The sequence below is a fragment of the Lethenteron reissneri genome, chromosome 25, assembly GCF_015708825.2.
Source record: "Lethenteron reissneri isolate LAM-NWPU_2019-01 chromosome 25, ASM1570882v1, whole genome shotgun sequence".
In the NCBI taxonomy this organism is placed as follows: domain Eukaryota; kingdom Metazoa; phylum Chordata; class Hyperoartia; order Petromyzontiformes; family Petromyzontidae; genus Lethenteron; species Lethenteron reissneri.
This window is the reverse complement of record NC_083803.1, coordinates 9,670,328-9,687,140: the sequence shown is the minus strand read 5'-3', so window position 1 is coordinate 9,687,140 and position 16,813 is coordinate 9,670,328. Positions and strand designations below refer to the sequence as shown.

Genomic DNA, 16,813 nt, shown 5'->3' with positions numbered 1-16,813 from the left:
TTGTTCTAGGGGAGGCCTAGGACCAGAGAGTCACCACTGGTATTGGCCATGAACGAGAATCAAACTCATGCCGTTGGGTTCGTAGTGCAGCACGCTATCCGCTACACTACCGCTCCCCATCAACAAAGAACACGCTAGCACAGCTGCCACGCATCGTAGCTCATTCCACGCACAACATGCAGAAGTCCGTTGCTCAGCAAGCACGACCGGCACCGTCACAGACAAACAGGTGCTGGCTATGCATGAGTGAAGCATGCGCCGCTATTGCAGCGCACAAGTGTTTGTTGTCAATGTATTTCTTTCATACACATAAAAAAAACGGAGGTCTGCTGCCCCGGCAAAAAAAAAATCACATACCACTGCTATGCACAAGGCTGCTTTGGCTTCACAAACAGTTAAATGTTTCATGTGAAGTACAAACATAATTACAAATTGTGCAAGCTATGACCTGGTGGAAAAGTATCTGTGTCGTTACCGCCCTCCTCTCCCCTCGCCCTCAATCCCAGAGAGCAGAATTGCTGAGGTAGCAGAGGTCGCAAACGGGTTTTGATTCCTTACCCGTACCCGGCCGCACCAGGGTCACAAACGGGTACCCGTACCCGTACCCGGCCGTACCCGTACCCTACCCGTACCCGTCCGGGTACGGGTAGGGTACGGGTATCGGGTACCTGATTGCGACCTCTGGGATGAAGCCATGTTGCAGGCGCGGGTGGGTTGATTCTAGGAACTTGAATTGTGAGAAGAGACAAGACGTTGGGAAATGAGTGACAAACGGTTACTCACCAGTGACTGTACCCGTACCCGGCCGCACCAGGGTCGCAAATGGGTATCGGGTAGGTAACGGGTATCGGGTACCCGGTTGCGACCTCTGTGAGGTAGCCATATGCAGGGAGTCATATCCAATGGGTACATCCTGGCTTAGGGCAAATACTTTCCCCAGAACCACTGTAGTTGTCATTCAGCCCCAGGTAACTGTCAGCTCTATCAGCAATCAAGTGGGTCATACATTGCAACTGTGTTCATCTATATGCGATTGTATAACATATACACAGTGATATAAATGTATTCCTGTCAATATAAAAAAACACGTTAATGTAAAAAAATCAATTCAATCCATTGCTGGACGAAGGACTTCCCATGCTGTGTCAGTCATCGGGGTTGTTTGACTATACTTCACCATGCTCCCCAGTGCGGGTTGGTAAAATAGTGGTGCATAGAACACGTGTTCAAATACAGGTTCACTTACAACTGATGGCGAGTCCTGGCCAGAAATCAAACTCAGGTGCAATGTTCCAAGTCACTGCACCGCCACACTCCTCAAAGCACACGTACAATATATAAAAAAGCAGAAATCCTGCATTTTTCACTTTGATTTGCATCTGAAGAATACAAAGACAAGTTGGTGTAATTTAGCAATGCCTTCTAAAAAAACTGTTGAGAGCGGGAGGCAGCCGAGCAGCTGCAGAACCCATGCCCTTTTCCAATGGCAGCAATGCCGTTCATCAGCCCCCAACTCAATATCGATGGAGAGAACACTGCGTGCCGGCCATTTCTCCCGTAAATCTGTCCCCTACCGTTAAAACCGTGCAGAGCAGCTGCCTCGGGGAGGAGGAGAGAGGGGGGAGAAAAACCCCACGACAATTTAAAATCCAGCAGGAAAACAAGTTGGCTATTGATAAGCAAGCAAAAGGAGAGAGAGAGAGAGAGCGAGAGAGAAATAGTGAAGGCCTCAAAGTGCCTTTGCCACACTTTGTAGAGATCATGGGGGGCTGCTCAGCCACTTGGGCTGGGAGGTACGGCCTTCAAAGCGTTTTTCATTCGCTTGCACGAAAGACATAAAAGAGCTATTATACCGCAAATCACTACCTTTAGCCATGCACGCTTCAGAAAACCACCGCTCAAGCCAAAACTGGCTACGTTTGATTACTGTGCAAAGCGCTGGGAAGCTCTGAAAGCAAAATATCAGGAAAAAACTTTTTTTTGCAAAAGCCAATATGTGCCTTACAAGCAAAAGAAAAAAACTATTTTTACATTCAAGTAGATTGTTAATGTTTCACAGCATTTAACATAAGCAACTTTGTGAAATATGTTTATGTCCACTTGATTTAAATGAGTAGCAAATGTTTTTTGTCAACTGTATTATTTCAAACACATTTTAATACAGCTTTATACTACGACATTTTATAACATACTTTGGATACAAAATGTCCAGTAAACAATCGTAGTATTTTTTTTGGGCCATTTCATTGTGCAGAGTTTCACGCACATTATAAAAAGATTTGAGGCTTTTTTCCATTACTGCTCAGCTGAGAATGGCTTCAACACATTAAATGTCACACACCATGGCTAGAGATGAGGCGAGCAAAGCTGCACAATGTTTATCTGGTACAAATATCCCCAGAATTAAATAATAACACCCCACAAAGCATTTTTAATCCTTGGTGACTCATGCATAGCACAAACATTCATAAACTGGAATGCCACCACGAACCAAAGCTCTTTCCGTGTTGACCATTAATACATCTACGACTACTCATCAGCATAAAATAACGAGTTAAATTAAGCACGGAAATTAAATACTGTAAGGTTGACGATATTGTTACCGGAGTCAAATGATGTATCGATTCATCCAGATTATTAGGCTCATAATACACGCATCAAATCGCATGTGTAAGGTTCGATGTTTTTAAATTCGTATATGTTGTACGTAATGGTCTGGCGTGACCCCTGTCTTCACGAGAGGCGGTAATATTCATCACAACTTTAAAAGGAATAAATGGAATTGTGACAATTCATTGAATCATTGTGGGGTGGAGGTGACCTGTTACACCCCTAAATGTAACCCTTGATGACTCACGCATCACAGCACAAACTTTAGTGGAGCCATGTCCATCCAGATAGCTATTACGTTCTAGACATTAACATGATGCAGCGGTAGGGAGCGTGCTCTCCGCTTGTTGCAGAGGTTTGCCGTTCAAATGTGGCAGGCCACCCTGGTTAAAACTGCGGGAGTATTGGATAAATAAAAAAGTATCGACTGCTTTCACAGTCGACGTACGAGATTACCTGACAGCGTTCGAAACGAATAGACCATCGTGTGCTAGTGTCATGGTGCAAATGAGCCATTTTTTTATTTACCCGAAAATTACTCAATTGGGTTTACATATAGCAACATCACTCCCTACTGATAGACGAAATCCATCTGTGAAAACACAGTACTTTCGTGATAGCCCTGCACTATAAGAATCGCACGAATACCAAATGACCACAATTACTTATTAACAACTCCTTGAATGTTGATCAGCATCAGTAAATCATCTCAATTCAGTACACCGAATAAATAATGTCAAGAACACTGTCGCTAATAAAGCTAAACGAGCAACCGCGTTGACAACACAAATGGAACGCTTCCCTGAGCAGCCACTCGTGTTGCACCGCATGGCCTGGTCTGCACGGTTAACACGCTGCCTCAACACATGCTCATCGGAGCTAATGATCACCACAAGGGAATCGCGCATGAGCATTTCCAGCACGCCTCCAAAACGCCTGTGCCAGACGCTGGTCCTATCAGTGCTCAACTGAACTCTCTTTAGCGCCGTACGGTTTACGGCCAAGCAGGCACACACTTAAAGGTCTTGCACCCTCAGGCTCAAAATCCGCACTTGAGCCAAAACCACTCACCCCCACCCCTGGCATCCTCCAGCTGCATTCCTTAAACCCCCTTTGTGCCCCATGGACCCCGGCAGCACTTGCTAACAGCTGTTTACCCCACACGCACACGTGTTTATCTCTCTCTCTCTTCTGTGTTTGGGGCAAGGGCACAACTGCACCACCATTGGCTGTCTCAACCTGGAAAAAGAAATGGGACAAGCATGCGGTATCATACTACGACATGTAACGATGACTCACCCACCTCGGCAATTCAATGATTTGTCACAATTCTGGGCAGCGTTTCAATTAAATTTATCGATTCTGAATTGTCTCGTATTTAACACCCCGTTTGTGCGGTGTCTCCTTTTGTGCCGTCTCATTTGTATGGTTCTGTACATCCCATTAGGCTAAATGCAACATTAGTATATCATTTGCACGAGCTTGTAATTTGCATACATCGCAAATAATCGAATCTCACACGCATAATCTCACGCACGTGTTATGACTGTCAAGAATCTATTTTAATCGCAGAGTCAGTACAAGCATAAACTACTGGCATGGCACTTGAATTTGGACATAGAGTGGCAAAGTATTATGAAAAAAAGTAAATGTCATCAACCATTACTGGCTCATTATCCAGAAAAATCAGCTATAGTCGCCTATATTTCAGCTGATCATGGTAAGGGTGTGTGTGTGTGCGTTATTAGAGACATCTCAAAGTTTTCCCTAATTATTGCAAGAGCTCACTGATGATAAATAACTAAGTTTCTTTTTAAGTTTGCAAAAAAACGTTTTTTTTGCAAAACTGTACTTACTGTTGTCATAAAGCATAATCAAATGTATTGCATGCACCTACACGTATACATAATACATCAAGGCATTCCATTCGAATTATACAAAAGTAAAATGTTGACTTCAAAACGCATCATTAAATAATGAACTGCTACAAAAAGCTTTCTGGTGTGTTGTGGAGTTGTACCGCGCCTCATTCGGCATGGTGTCTGACGTTTCACTCGACACACTAGAAGATTATTCAGCAACTGAATTTCTGAACGTGTGGAGCGAAACGTCGGACATCATGCCAAACAACGCACGGTACGACCCGAATACCTCGCGGTGAGCTGTACAGCAGCAACACAACCACTGCTGCTTGTTTTGCCATAGATGGACACCCTGCACAACAACTCCGTGTGTAGAATCGGGATGTGGTCACAGTTAGGAAAATATATATTTTTAACGAGACAAAAAATGAACGCAGGAGAATGAAGTGGGATGCGTAACTCAGCGTGGCAAACCGGCGGGGACAGATGATGGAACGCTTCCAAGCTTGCCTGCATGGCGTGAAGGTCGGAGAAGATAACTCCTGCAGGCCCCACACCGGGCTCCACCAAGTGCAGGGAAACGCAGCGGTCTCATTGCTGCGCTGAAGCCACGTTCACCGATAGGCAACAGAGTCCGCTCGTTAATAGCAGCACTGAGCAATGAAAGGCATTGCCATGGAGAATTATGGGTAAGCAGAACTCTGTTCTGTGTCTCTACATGTAAAAAACGCACGTTTTTGTCCATCAGCCTTTCAGAATCCCAGACCAATATTTCCAAACGGCATTTGTTTAAGCAGCCAAACTCAGAACCGACAAACTCGTCAGCCGAGTCAGGATTATCAGATGTTATTGCCAAGAGCACTCCATATATATGTGGTCACCAATTCAAAACATATGATGGTGTATTCTTAAGAAATAAGGCTAGCATTGTAAAGCGCCCTGCAAAGGGTGCTATATATATCCTAAATAGAATAGGATACGTTTCATGCGAAGTCACAGTGATGTGTTTTTTGTTGATTCCTATCGTCCTCATGACCGCTTAATTTTGCTTTCTTTTTTTTCCTTAGTAAGTCAATTATGCTGCTGGTGCCATTGTCGTGAGACAAAGGCATTTCCATGTCCAACTCTCTCAGCCAGCAGTATATCACCCCATGTCAAAGAATGACCCAGAAAGATGACCTTCGCAGAACTACTTCAGAGATCACATCAATTGACCTCTCTATCCACACAAGAAGCAAGCGATATAATGCCCTGCAAAGGTTGTTTTTTTGGTCACATTTCAACCAGATTTTGTTTTCTTTCTCATAGATGGATTAAGACATCTTAAGTGAAAAAGACAATTTTACACAATGTGTGTTTTTGTGCGGTTATTGATGACTGTGCTGAGACTCACTACAAATAAGAACCCAGTCTACTCCTGGGTGGCTAAAACCTGTATTTGAACCCGGGGACTCAACAGTGCTGGCTCAGAACTATGACCCCGGAGGCACCTGGTCACCTCCTCTCAATGCTTTACTTAGAAACAGAAAAAAACACACATAATGCTGCATTGGCAGTGGTGCACAAGCACAAAAAACTAGCCAAAAAAACTCCCAACACATGAATCAATAACATTGCCCTACTAAAAGAAACATCTATATGAATATCACAGGTGACGTTTCGGGGAATGGCACTTCTTCATAGCAGAGAGATCATTTCATTTGATCTTCAGTTGCTCGCTCAAGTGTGAGCAATACAAGTGATCCGTTCTCGAAATGTGAAGGGACGATTTATATTTAAAAGCGACTCGAGATCCACTAGCGTGTGTCGCTGACGCAGGTCACGCCGCTTGTGAACCCAGCTCCATTGAAGGGGAACGTGGCAAAGTGGAGGAGGAGGAGGAGGAAGGGAGAGATGTAAGCGGCCATTTGCACCCCGGGAGTGACTACAGCATTAATACGTACGAGAAAAAAAACATGTAATATTGAGCACCATCTTTGGACACGTGAGAATACTCAGCAAATCACCACCATTAATTAAGGTAAGATTTGAACGCCGATTTTAAAAAAAGGAACAGAATGAGGTGGGGGGGGGGGGGAGTCAGGGTGGGAGGTCCCCCCCCCCCCATTCAAAAATTAGTTCCTAAAGGAATTTTTCACAAATAAATGTGGACACGCATAGCTGACTGCTGGCCGTTTATCTAGTGAGATGGACATACAGTAGTGTACACGAGTGATTTGATGAGTTGAGGATTTCGGGTCAAAGTGAAATTCAAGAGTGCAGTAATTGTTTAGTTTTTTGTGGTTTCCCATTTAACTCGTCTCGTTTGCGTAGCATTGTTCGCCCCGTTAGCCTAAGTGTAACATTTGTGTATGTGTTGCATATAATTTACAAACCTCATGCATAATTCGATCCGTACATTGTGAGCGAAATGAACAAATCTGCATCATTACTGACCAACTGCACGCTCAGGCTATTACCTGCAAATAACTCAGAGGCACCATTTGCTTTAGAAAATTGAGGGGGGCTTAAACCGCATGCTGTTTAATTACATGGTCACTGCGCCGTCTAAATAAAGAGCCCCACTGGCATCAAATCAAGGGTATTTGCGCATCATTCTGGCCTCGGAGAAGTACGTGCTACTCGAATCCTCACTCGGCTCCAGCACAATGCATGGACGCTTCAACATTGAAACAAACAATGCAAAGGGCCTCCATTGGGAACAACATTAAAAACCTGCCTCTCGTAGAGCTCCGCCAGTGCAAACATACCAAGCCGCATTAACCCCTGCGTGTCACAAAGAGCTCTATGTGTCGCGAGACTTGTAAACCCAAGGGCATGAGACCACCAGGTGTATTCGGTCGACTCCAAGGCCATACGCACGAAAAGCCGATCTCGCCAAGTCCATTTCCTACCATTTATCTTGAGATGCAAAGGGCTCTTAACCTTTTTTTAAAGGTTATTAACTCACATACTGCTGACCAATGTGGTATTCAACTGCTGTACCCAAATCAACGGTCCTTCATGAAGAAGGGTACTTGAGTTGAAGAGCATATAATTGTTTAACCACAGTTGTAATGACAGTATCATCTAGGTATGCGTATTTGTAGAACCTGTTTATAAATTCCCTTTATTGACCACTCATATAAAGTTTCGGATTGCAACAAAGGGGAAAAAAGCTGTCTGCCAAATTGACACTCTAATCAAGATCCGTGACATTCTAACACCGCGAGTGCAAGAACATGTTGTGTCTTTCTGCATTGTCTATTTATAGGCTCCACAACCTGACAATGCAAGCTCAGGTTTTATGGAACTCCGGTATGCGTATCAGCGGAGTCAAGTTGCTATTCTGCTTTGAAGATGTGCGTGACTGGTGGCGTTTCATATGTTTGCCATTTTATTTCCATCACCTGGCCCCCGAACGTTCAGAGGCACATAAAACATCTCAAAACACGCGCTCAGCACTATCTACCAATTGAGTCAACATCTCGCACAAGTTCAAAGGGTGTGTGACAAAATTAAGTCATTGCCTAGGCCTAAAGTAAAACAATGTTTATGTCCACCAAACCCAAACATATTTCTCTTTCTCTCTCTCTCTCTCTCGAGAGAGAGAGAGAGCTTCACAAAAAACACAACAAATCTGTTATTAGAATGCGTTGTTCCCTTTATATAACAGCCCAAGTATGTGTGCACTGTCCTGTGAGTAGCTGACTCATTCAGGTTTAGTATTTGCATTGCATTCAAACAAAACCGTGTGCACCGCATTAAAATAGTTTTTAGACAAGTATGGGGGAGCGCAATGGCATAGCGGATAGTGCATTGGATAATACATTGGATAGAGCATTGGATAGTGCATTGGATAGCGCATTGGATAGTACATTGGATAGCGCATTGGATAGTACATTGGATAGCGCATTGGATAGTACATTGGATAGCGCATTGGATAGTACATTGGATAGCGCATTGGATAGTGCATTGGATAGAACTGCGTAAAAAATTACGTTCCCGTAATATGAATAATAATGTTATTTCTAGTGATGTGAATGCATTTTGTCACCAGGCCGAGTGGTCTGCAGGCCAAAACAGTTCGAGAAACACCGAACGAGGTGAAATGAGTTGGCCTCCGAGGCGTAACCGACATCAGTGGCGAGCGATATCGGAAGCAGTCGTCAGCGTACCTCACTCTTCGCCAACCCCCACTGACCAGCGATGGTGAAGTACGACTTACGAGTGGGAAGACCTTCATCCAGCAGTTGACTGACAAAGAGTTGTAGAGTTTTTGTTTTAAATAAAGCAAATATGTTGCATAACCCTCAAGGACAATGCCAGGATAGATAACACAATCACACTCACGCCGTAAATCTCAATACCTGATTCGCCTACTACTGTAGTTGGACATACTCACCGAGTGTCCAAGAATGTATGTGGAGGGCAACTGCATTTAGCATTCATGTAACGATGCATCAGCTCTTCGATTAATATTGATTGTTAAGCTCAAGGTAATACACAAAATAACTTGTGCAAAAATCTATACGATTTCCATGCATATATCTCAGATGTAATAGCGGGGGGGGGGGGGGTAGAATCATTACCCCCTCTAGAAAATCATCCCTGTTGGACTGGAGTAGATGGACTGCAATGGGCAATATGAGACGGTTTCCATGCCATTGGTAACCAAATATTCTCTGCATGCCTATGGGGGAGTATGCTTTTGCTGTGGAAGGCAATAAGTGGGGAGGTTGATAGGTAGGGTTTGAAGCCACTGTGAGACTGCCTGCCACTTGGCACAGAGAAAGATTGCAGCATACATTTACTGGAGTGTAATAAATCTTGCTGGATTCTTATTAGCTCCATCACATGACAGCATATTACAGTAAGCAAACACCTTTTCCCACTGAAGTGCTGCTAACACAGTGTAAAATTAAATCTTGCCATTAGTAACGTGCTATATAAATGCTCCCAAGTCACTATTCAGACACATGTAAGATTAAAAATAACTTGGCCTATTAGCGTTACACTCCAATGGACACCTACGCACATGTGGGTACACGTGTACAAATAGTTGTTTTATTCTGTAGTCACTTACACAATATAAAATAATACTAATTTCAACTTGTAATGCGCTGCACAGCATTCGCTTACTCTCCAAGAAAGACAACAACTCAGAGGCGCGAGGAACCACAGTGAAATCGGAGAGCCCACACCAAATTCCCTCCAAAGCTCTGCGGTCCTCTGTATATTAAAGTGCGATCCGTCAATTGACGTGGGAGAAAGCCGGTGCACCCAGAGAAAACCCACGCGTGCGAGTGAGCAACAACTGTATCCTATAGAGGTGGAACAGGTGGAGTCCATATCTATTGCACCGCCTTCTCCTGATAAGTCAAGGCACGGCACCTCCCCAACACCTAGAGGAAGGGAGTTTCACAACATTTGTGCGATCCACAAACCCTCGCCTCCAGTGCTGGATTACAGGCGTGCGCCACCATCGCCCGCCCAAACATGGTATAGAGTGCAAAATACATCTGGAATCGTCATATACAAATTATCCAATCAGTAACAGAATTTTTTTATTTTAACCCACCGAATATTCTCATTTATAATGAATTGGGTGGTCACTCGAGATCGGAGCGTCGACATATCACTCGTTGGTTTTAACTTTCAAGTACAGCTGCCAAGATGACAAGAAAAAGGGCCTGACGCAGCACGCAGGCATTGGAAAGAAAGCCTCTGTGCAATATCTACCGGACATATCACACGAAAAAAAATTAACCCGTAAAAACAAAGTTTTTCACTCTAAATCCTTTATATGCGTGGCGGCTAGAGTCCTCTCGTCCTCTGGCTTGAGATGGCTGTCACCTATGGGTCAGATGATTGTCTGCCAGCATTAAGCAATTGGTAATTAAATATTTTTAAAAAAATCCCTAAACAGTGTAAAATTTAGGAAAAAAAATTTTCACGAAAATTAATTGTCACGCACAACGAGTCTGTGTGGAAAATGTCAGCTCGATTGGATCACGGGAAGTGTGTTAAAAAACGACCGAAAGATTTGCACGGTCGTAAGCAAGCAAGCAAGCACGCAAGCACGCAAGCAAGCAAGCGAACTTAATATAAAGGATTTAAAAAAGACGAAACAACAACATACCCAGACAAACACACAATAAAAGACAGCACCACATCTCGACGGAACAAACACCTTAACACACTCCACGAGGTCCTCTTCTGCAGGGACAGTGGTGGCTGTTATATAATTCAAACGCAATTTTACGTCTAACAATGATAATGGGAAAAATGCAATCCGCAAACTTGTGTCACGTAGGTATAATTTAAATGTTTGACAGATGCACTAACAATGCCAAAATAAAATAAAATGTGTTCAAGCCCCCACCCCCTCCCCATAAGTAGGCAATGCAAATACAGAGCACAGACACACAATTATTCTTTTTTTACCCTCACCTCATATAAGAGGTCAATATCCTTCCAATTTCAGAAAACAAAAATTGCTGCAATTTAACTATCTGTTCCCCGAAGCATTGAATCATACGTGAGACCACGTGAGCGAAACAGACCTCCAATTCAGTGCTCATAAACAGTGCTCTGCCAAGCAAGCCATTAATCAGCAATGACTGCACTTGGCTGATGGCCTACATTTCCCATTATATTCCAATGCACCGTACACTCAAAGTGTGACAATGTAATAACTTTCATGAAAGGCTCTCCCTATAAATACTTTTTTTTGCAAGCTAGAAAATCGTAATTATATCTACTCATTTCCATTTTCCCAGCGGACAGTAAAATTGCTCCAAAGAGCTGGGACGGAGATCAACCGTTATAGAATGTATAGTGGTCACAGAAACGCAGCCTGCAAGTAATGTGTTATAAATTTAAGGCCGAGTTTTCCTTCAAATGCTCCAGGGGATGAGGAGATCTGGATTACATGTGCAGGATGCATCACAAGCAATGACAGGCCAGCCCTCTGCCATTAAACCTATTGAGCACAACATGCGGGAATGGCATGCAATTGAACATGCCAACGCACAACACGTACCACGTAGCACTGCAATTGTGAAAGTCATACGTATTGCCTGTACAGTTAAGCTTCGATAATTATGTTAACACAATGTTACCTAAGCGCGAGGGCTAGCAACAGGTGCTTCACGTAGTTATTGCAAAACCTGCAATCGTACTGCACGGGTGATATTTGTAAAAGTTGGAAATTGCTCATTAAATAAATATCTCATTAAAAATAGATCAGAAATCCTTTAACTGCAACGAGTTTCACCCCACGTTGCATGTGACATTATATGCAACTAATTGGCATGGAACAGCAGGTTGACATTTAAAACAAAAATACCAGATATCATTGCCACAGGGAAAGTTATTTATCCTGAGCATGTGACATTAATCTTTTGGAGGCCAACGGGCCTTCCAACATTTGAGTTTTAACACGTTGACTTTTTATAATGTTCCATCTTAGTGACAAATCCAATGGCCTTTAAAATGTGAATTGTGTGATAGAACAGTGCAATATCGCCAGAGGCTGTTTCTTCATAAAGTAAAGACTCCACGGACAGGATTTTCCTCTCCAGGCAAACAATGCTGGCTTTCTGTGTCGTTCCTTGTGACCTCACCTGCTCTGATCTTTGCGTTGTGTTGGATTTCCATGACTGGGTAAATAACGCCGTGGCATATGTGCGTTTGGGTTCTGTTACCCCCTGCCCGAACTTTAACCCTGGGATACAACAGCCTGATAGGTGTTTGAACAACAGGACAATTCACGCTGCATTTACTGTATCGCCAGGAATTAAATCAAATCTTCAGGTGTCGGGTCCAGTATGAGGGTTACATTTTTACCAAGTGATTCATGCCTACAGGCGATCTCGATATTAAAAATGCCATCAAAGGTTAACTCGTCACAAGCCCATAAAACAAAACTGTGTTATAAGTTTAATACCGTTTCAATTGTTTGTAAAGATAAATGCAGAGAAGGCATTATACAGTAGCTCATTGCTATGGGTTAAATGTGTGCTCTTATCCTCATTCAATCACTCAGGGAAGATAAAGGCTTTACTTGACATGGCTTATTTTCCGCTTGCCACAGAAACACTCATTTGGAAACAATCCCGTGCATGACCTTTGCGCTTCTGAAACGGCCAGGTGCTATTGCAGGGCATTAAACAATAAATATAGAAGGTTATCTTGCAGGAGTTTCCCGTACACACTTACCGAAGATACATCATTGGTCACTTAATGCTGCAGAAATATGCATCGCTGCGGGAAGGATAAATTCCGAGTTCACCTCGGGTTGGCCCATAAAAACGGTGCTTTTGGCAGCTTTTATTTGTGTACACACATGAGACACGTTGATTATGCCGCTGTGTACAAGAAGAGTGCTCTGGGACTGAAATTGCTTTTCCAAAAAGCACATTCTCAGTCCAATCTTACACGAAGCAGTCAAAGATCCCCATTAGCCATATAGACTGTTGAGGCAAGTGCTGTTACCAAGCACCTTTTGATGTCGGCAGCGCACACGAGGGGGTGGTGTGGCCAGACCCCATGCACAGCCACTTTATCTAGCCAGTGCGCACCAGATACTCCTCTAGAAGGCTGAGTCAACCTAGGGAAGGCACAGGACCAGTTCAGAAATCACTTTCCACCGACATCAACCATGGCCAGCAATCAAATGTCGGTCGATAGCTCGGTCATGCACTAAAACTAACGCCACACACCACCTGCATCCATGTCTGCGAATTTGGCTGTCCCATAGTGAGCAATTTTATTACCCCAGCCATCCGTGCTGTCCACTCCTCGCCTTTCTTCAAAGTCAAAATTCAAGACCTTAATTTTATGCCTCTACCTATGATTTACTCACTCTCTAGCATATGTACAGCTGCGGCCACATTCAGACACTATATGAATCCAAATTGTATTTGGATTTATATGACTATGGTTGCCACACTTGTCCTGGTTTTCCAAAGATCCTTTGCCTCTCTTTGAGGTTGCCATTTTGAGAAATCTGGCCAGCCTTCCCGCAGATATTGCAAGTACAACTTATTCGTTGGTTATGCTTTCTCGTCTAGTTCTCCCTCTCTTCGGGTACTAGGAGATATTCTTCCTCGTACGATACGTCCCTAAATACGACAGCGGGCATAGCACGCACGCTCGCGCTCACGCACGCACGCACCTGCTGCATCTTCTCGAAGTCGAGGCTCGGCCGGCGGGTGTGCTGCTCCGCCAGGGCCTGCTTGTGCCTCTTGCACGGTGAGGCCTGGTCCAGCGCTGAGAGGGTGAGGCGAGCGCCACGCGGACTCCACACGACGGGCTGCAGGCAGCGCGGCGGAGAGGCGCTGAACAGCAAGGGGCTCGCACAGTCCTGCCGCGTGCGCACGACAGACGACGGCGTGCACGCAGGTGTGTTGTTGTTGTTTTTGGACACGTGCAAGTGTTGTGTGGTGTATGGGTTTTGTGTTTATATATAGTGTGCGTGTGCACGTGTGTAACGTGTGTAACGTGTATAGCGTTTGTGCGCAGAAAAGTAGAGCCACAGTCACAGGGTGAGGGGACAGAAATATACACTTAAATATAGAGCGGATATCGGTTGTAGATTGAACCTGCATGAGGTAAACGTTCTAAATTTAAAGCAGATGTGGAGTGGTACTGCTCTATTTGTTATAATAATGACAATGTGTGCCTGCTGTGCTTCCTCCACACCGCATACACATAACAACAACCACTGCTAATCACCACAGTGCTTGTGCCAGGATATGTGCACTTTAAAGGTACATCAAGTGTCAAAGGCTCACTGGTAGGACGCCACAGGATGGGCCCAGGTGTTAAACATGAAAAAATATAAACGAAACTATTTAAATTTTACCATGTAACGCCAACTGAGCTATTTAGCTCTTTTACAGAATCGACCTGGCCACAAATGAAGGCTCAACAAAGTGGCTTATCATGTGGAAATTAATAGCAACCAAAAACTCTAAATGCATGTTTCTAAATATGGAGCTAAAAATCGGAGAACCCGGAGAAAAATCCACGCTACCACGGACAGAACATGAAAACTACATTTTCAAGCATCAGTGTCGGGATCTAACCCAGACGTCCTGTATAACAGGCGAGGTAGTTAACATCTCGCCACCATGGCATGTTATGATATAATTGTCCGAGATGACTGACAGATGCACCGCCTGAGCTCCTCACATGTCAACTCGCTAGCCGTAGCCACCCGGCGCACTGATCCTTATCGTGCACACCCAGACGCAATCCCATTCCTCACCTGTCCGTTCTGTTGTATTGGACGGAACGCCTTGCTGGTGCACAGATCTTTGACCTCTTCGTCACTGGACGAGGCCCTCTCGGGTTGACAGGCCCTCCCAGCCCCGACTTGGCACCACTTCCGTTTCTCCGGCATAGCGGCAACGAAGCCAATGGCACCGCCACCTCCTCCTCCTCCACCGCCTCCTCCTCCACCGCCGCCAGCTGCAGCAGCAGCCGCAGGAGCAGCGGCAACAGCGGCGACCGCGCCCGCACCGCCACTCGGCAGCACGGCGCAGCCCGGCACGCTAGACAATGGGGCGGCCACAGCCATTCGCTCGCGTGCCGTGATTATGCTCTCGAGCTCCTCCTCGGAGCTGGGCCGCTCCAGGCGCGAGTCTGCACGGGCCATTGGCCGGGGCCCGGGGGGAGGAGGCGTCTCGCGGCTGTTTTGCTGCCGGCTCAGGGCGAGTGGCGATACCTCGTCACCGAGGCGTCGCCTCTCTGCGGCACGCGCACACGCACACGCGCGCACACGGGAATAGAAGCCCCGGGTTAGTTCCCTCGGCAGGCTGCCCAACGCCTCCTGAATGGCGACTTGTCCTGACAAAACGGGAGGAATCTTGCACCGCAGTCAACGTCTAGAATATTAAGTCTATTTGCCACGCACTGTTAACGTGAAATAAAGAAAGATGGATTATCAAATGTAGAGCAAGGGCAGCCTTTCAGCCATTCTGAAAAAATGTAACCTCATGTCATTCAGCAGGAACAAATAACGCAAATATCACATGACATTACCATATTACATGTAATGGTGTGTTATCAGTCAGCTCGTTACAATTGTTACATGTACATATTGATGTAGTAGCTTTATATAGCGTTGTTGCTACTCCAAAGCGGTTATTGAAACAAATTGTTGATTTTCTTATCAAATGTGTAGAATTATGAATTGCGCATATTTGGAGTTAAACTAACAAACACAAGTCCAATCATGATGTAAACTTTGGAGTAAGTAGCATTTTATATGATGCGATACATTTTGATATATTTGGGATAAGTGCTGTGCCAACATCTAACAATATTCTTTTTCTTACTGAAAGACAAACTAAAGCGTACAATAAAAACGGCACCAAAATCATGCCTTGCGAGAACTATCAATGGCTCTTTCAGTTTTTTTCAGACCTCCAGCAACCCCTATGCTGCCAATTTTCCATAAGCAACACCAGCTATCCCACTTAATTGCAATGTACTTCCATGCGAGCATTGGGATTCTCAAATCAGTACGAAATTTACTTCATGTCCTCGACACAGTCATTTTGAAAATGTATAAAAAGCAACCATTACACGGCTAAATTGTCCGCGCCAGGTGAAATCTCCACCATCGTCTCACCCGCCATGCAGCAAGGGGAGGGAAGTGAACGGGGGCAATTTTACTGTGCAATGGCTTACTTTGTCAGTGGGAGGGGGGTGAAAAGAGGACACTGTTTAAAGGGAGGCCTCAAAGAAAAGGCTGTCCCCCCCCCTCTTCATCTCCATAAAACTGGCGTCAAAAGGGGCTGTATTTTAACGAACATTCGGATGTGCTGAGTTAAAGTCCGAGCAACAAAGTAGAGTGCGATGTATTGCACATGCTCAAACAGCACACCAGGCACTTCACAGAGACAGGATCAGCGTCAGAGGGCACGCCGCCGCCGTGGCGGGGATTGTCACTCGAGAAACGTGAAGAACTCCCTCGCAAAAGCCTCCGCCGGCCTTCCTTTGAATCCTCTTGCCTCCCTACGCGAAGGATAGAAACCACTCTTTTCAAGGACTGTCCTTTTATTGTCGTTTCGGTGCCATAAAGATGCCAAAATTAAATTATACGTACGTTGTTTTTTTTCCCATTGCACCCAGATGGCATACATGCCTGTTCTGTAGATTATTTGAACTCAATCTTGACGTAAATATATTTTTTTTCAAGAATTCCTTCGTACAGTCACTGCCACTTCATGGAAAAACACACCTCCATTTGCATAATGACAGCAAAATACAATTTATGTTCCTTTGACAGTACTTATCACGATAGATATTCAGCATAACTTAATACAACTGCATTGCATTTCGAGAAT

The 16,813-nt window shown here is 44.6% G+C and overlaps 1 protein-coding gene across 1 annotated transcript in view; it reads right to left on the bottom strand.

The window, feature by feature from the left end:
• LOC133347176 (neuronal PAS domain-containing protein 3-like) overlaps nt 1-16,813 on the bottom strand; it is a 105,137-nt gene that overhangs the window by 71,442 nt on the left and 16,882 nt on the right. Inside the window, exons 3-4 of the mRNA XM_061559224.1 lie at nt 14,728-15,209; nt 13,633-13,821 (exon numbers count right to left, since the gene is read on the bottom strand). Of these exons, the coding sequence (XP_061415208.1) occupies nt 13,633-13,821; nt 14,728-15,209 (671 nt within the window). The remainder of the gene's footprint in view (nt 1-13,632; nt 13,822-14,727; nt 15,210-16,813) is intronic.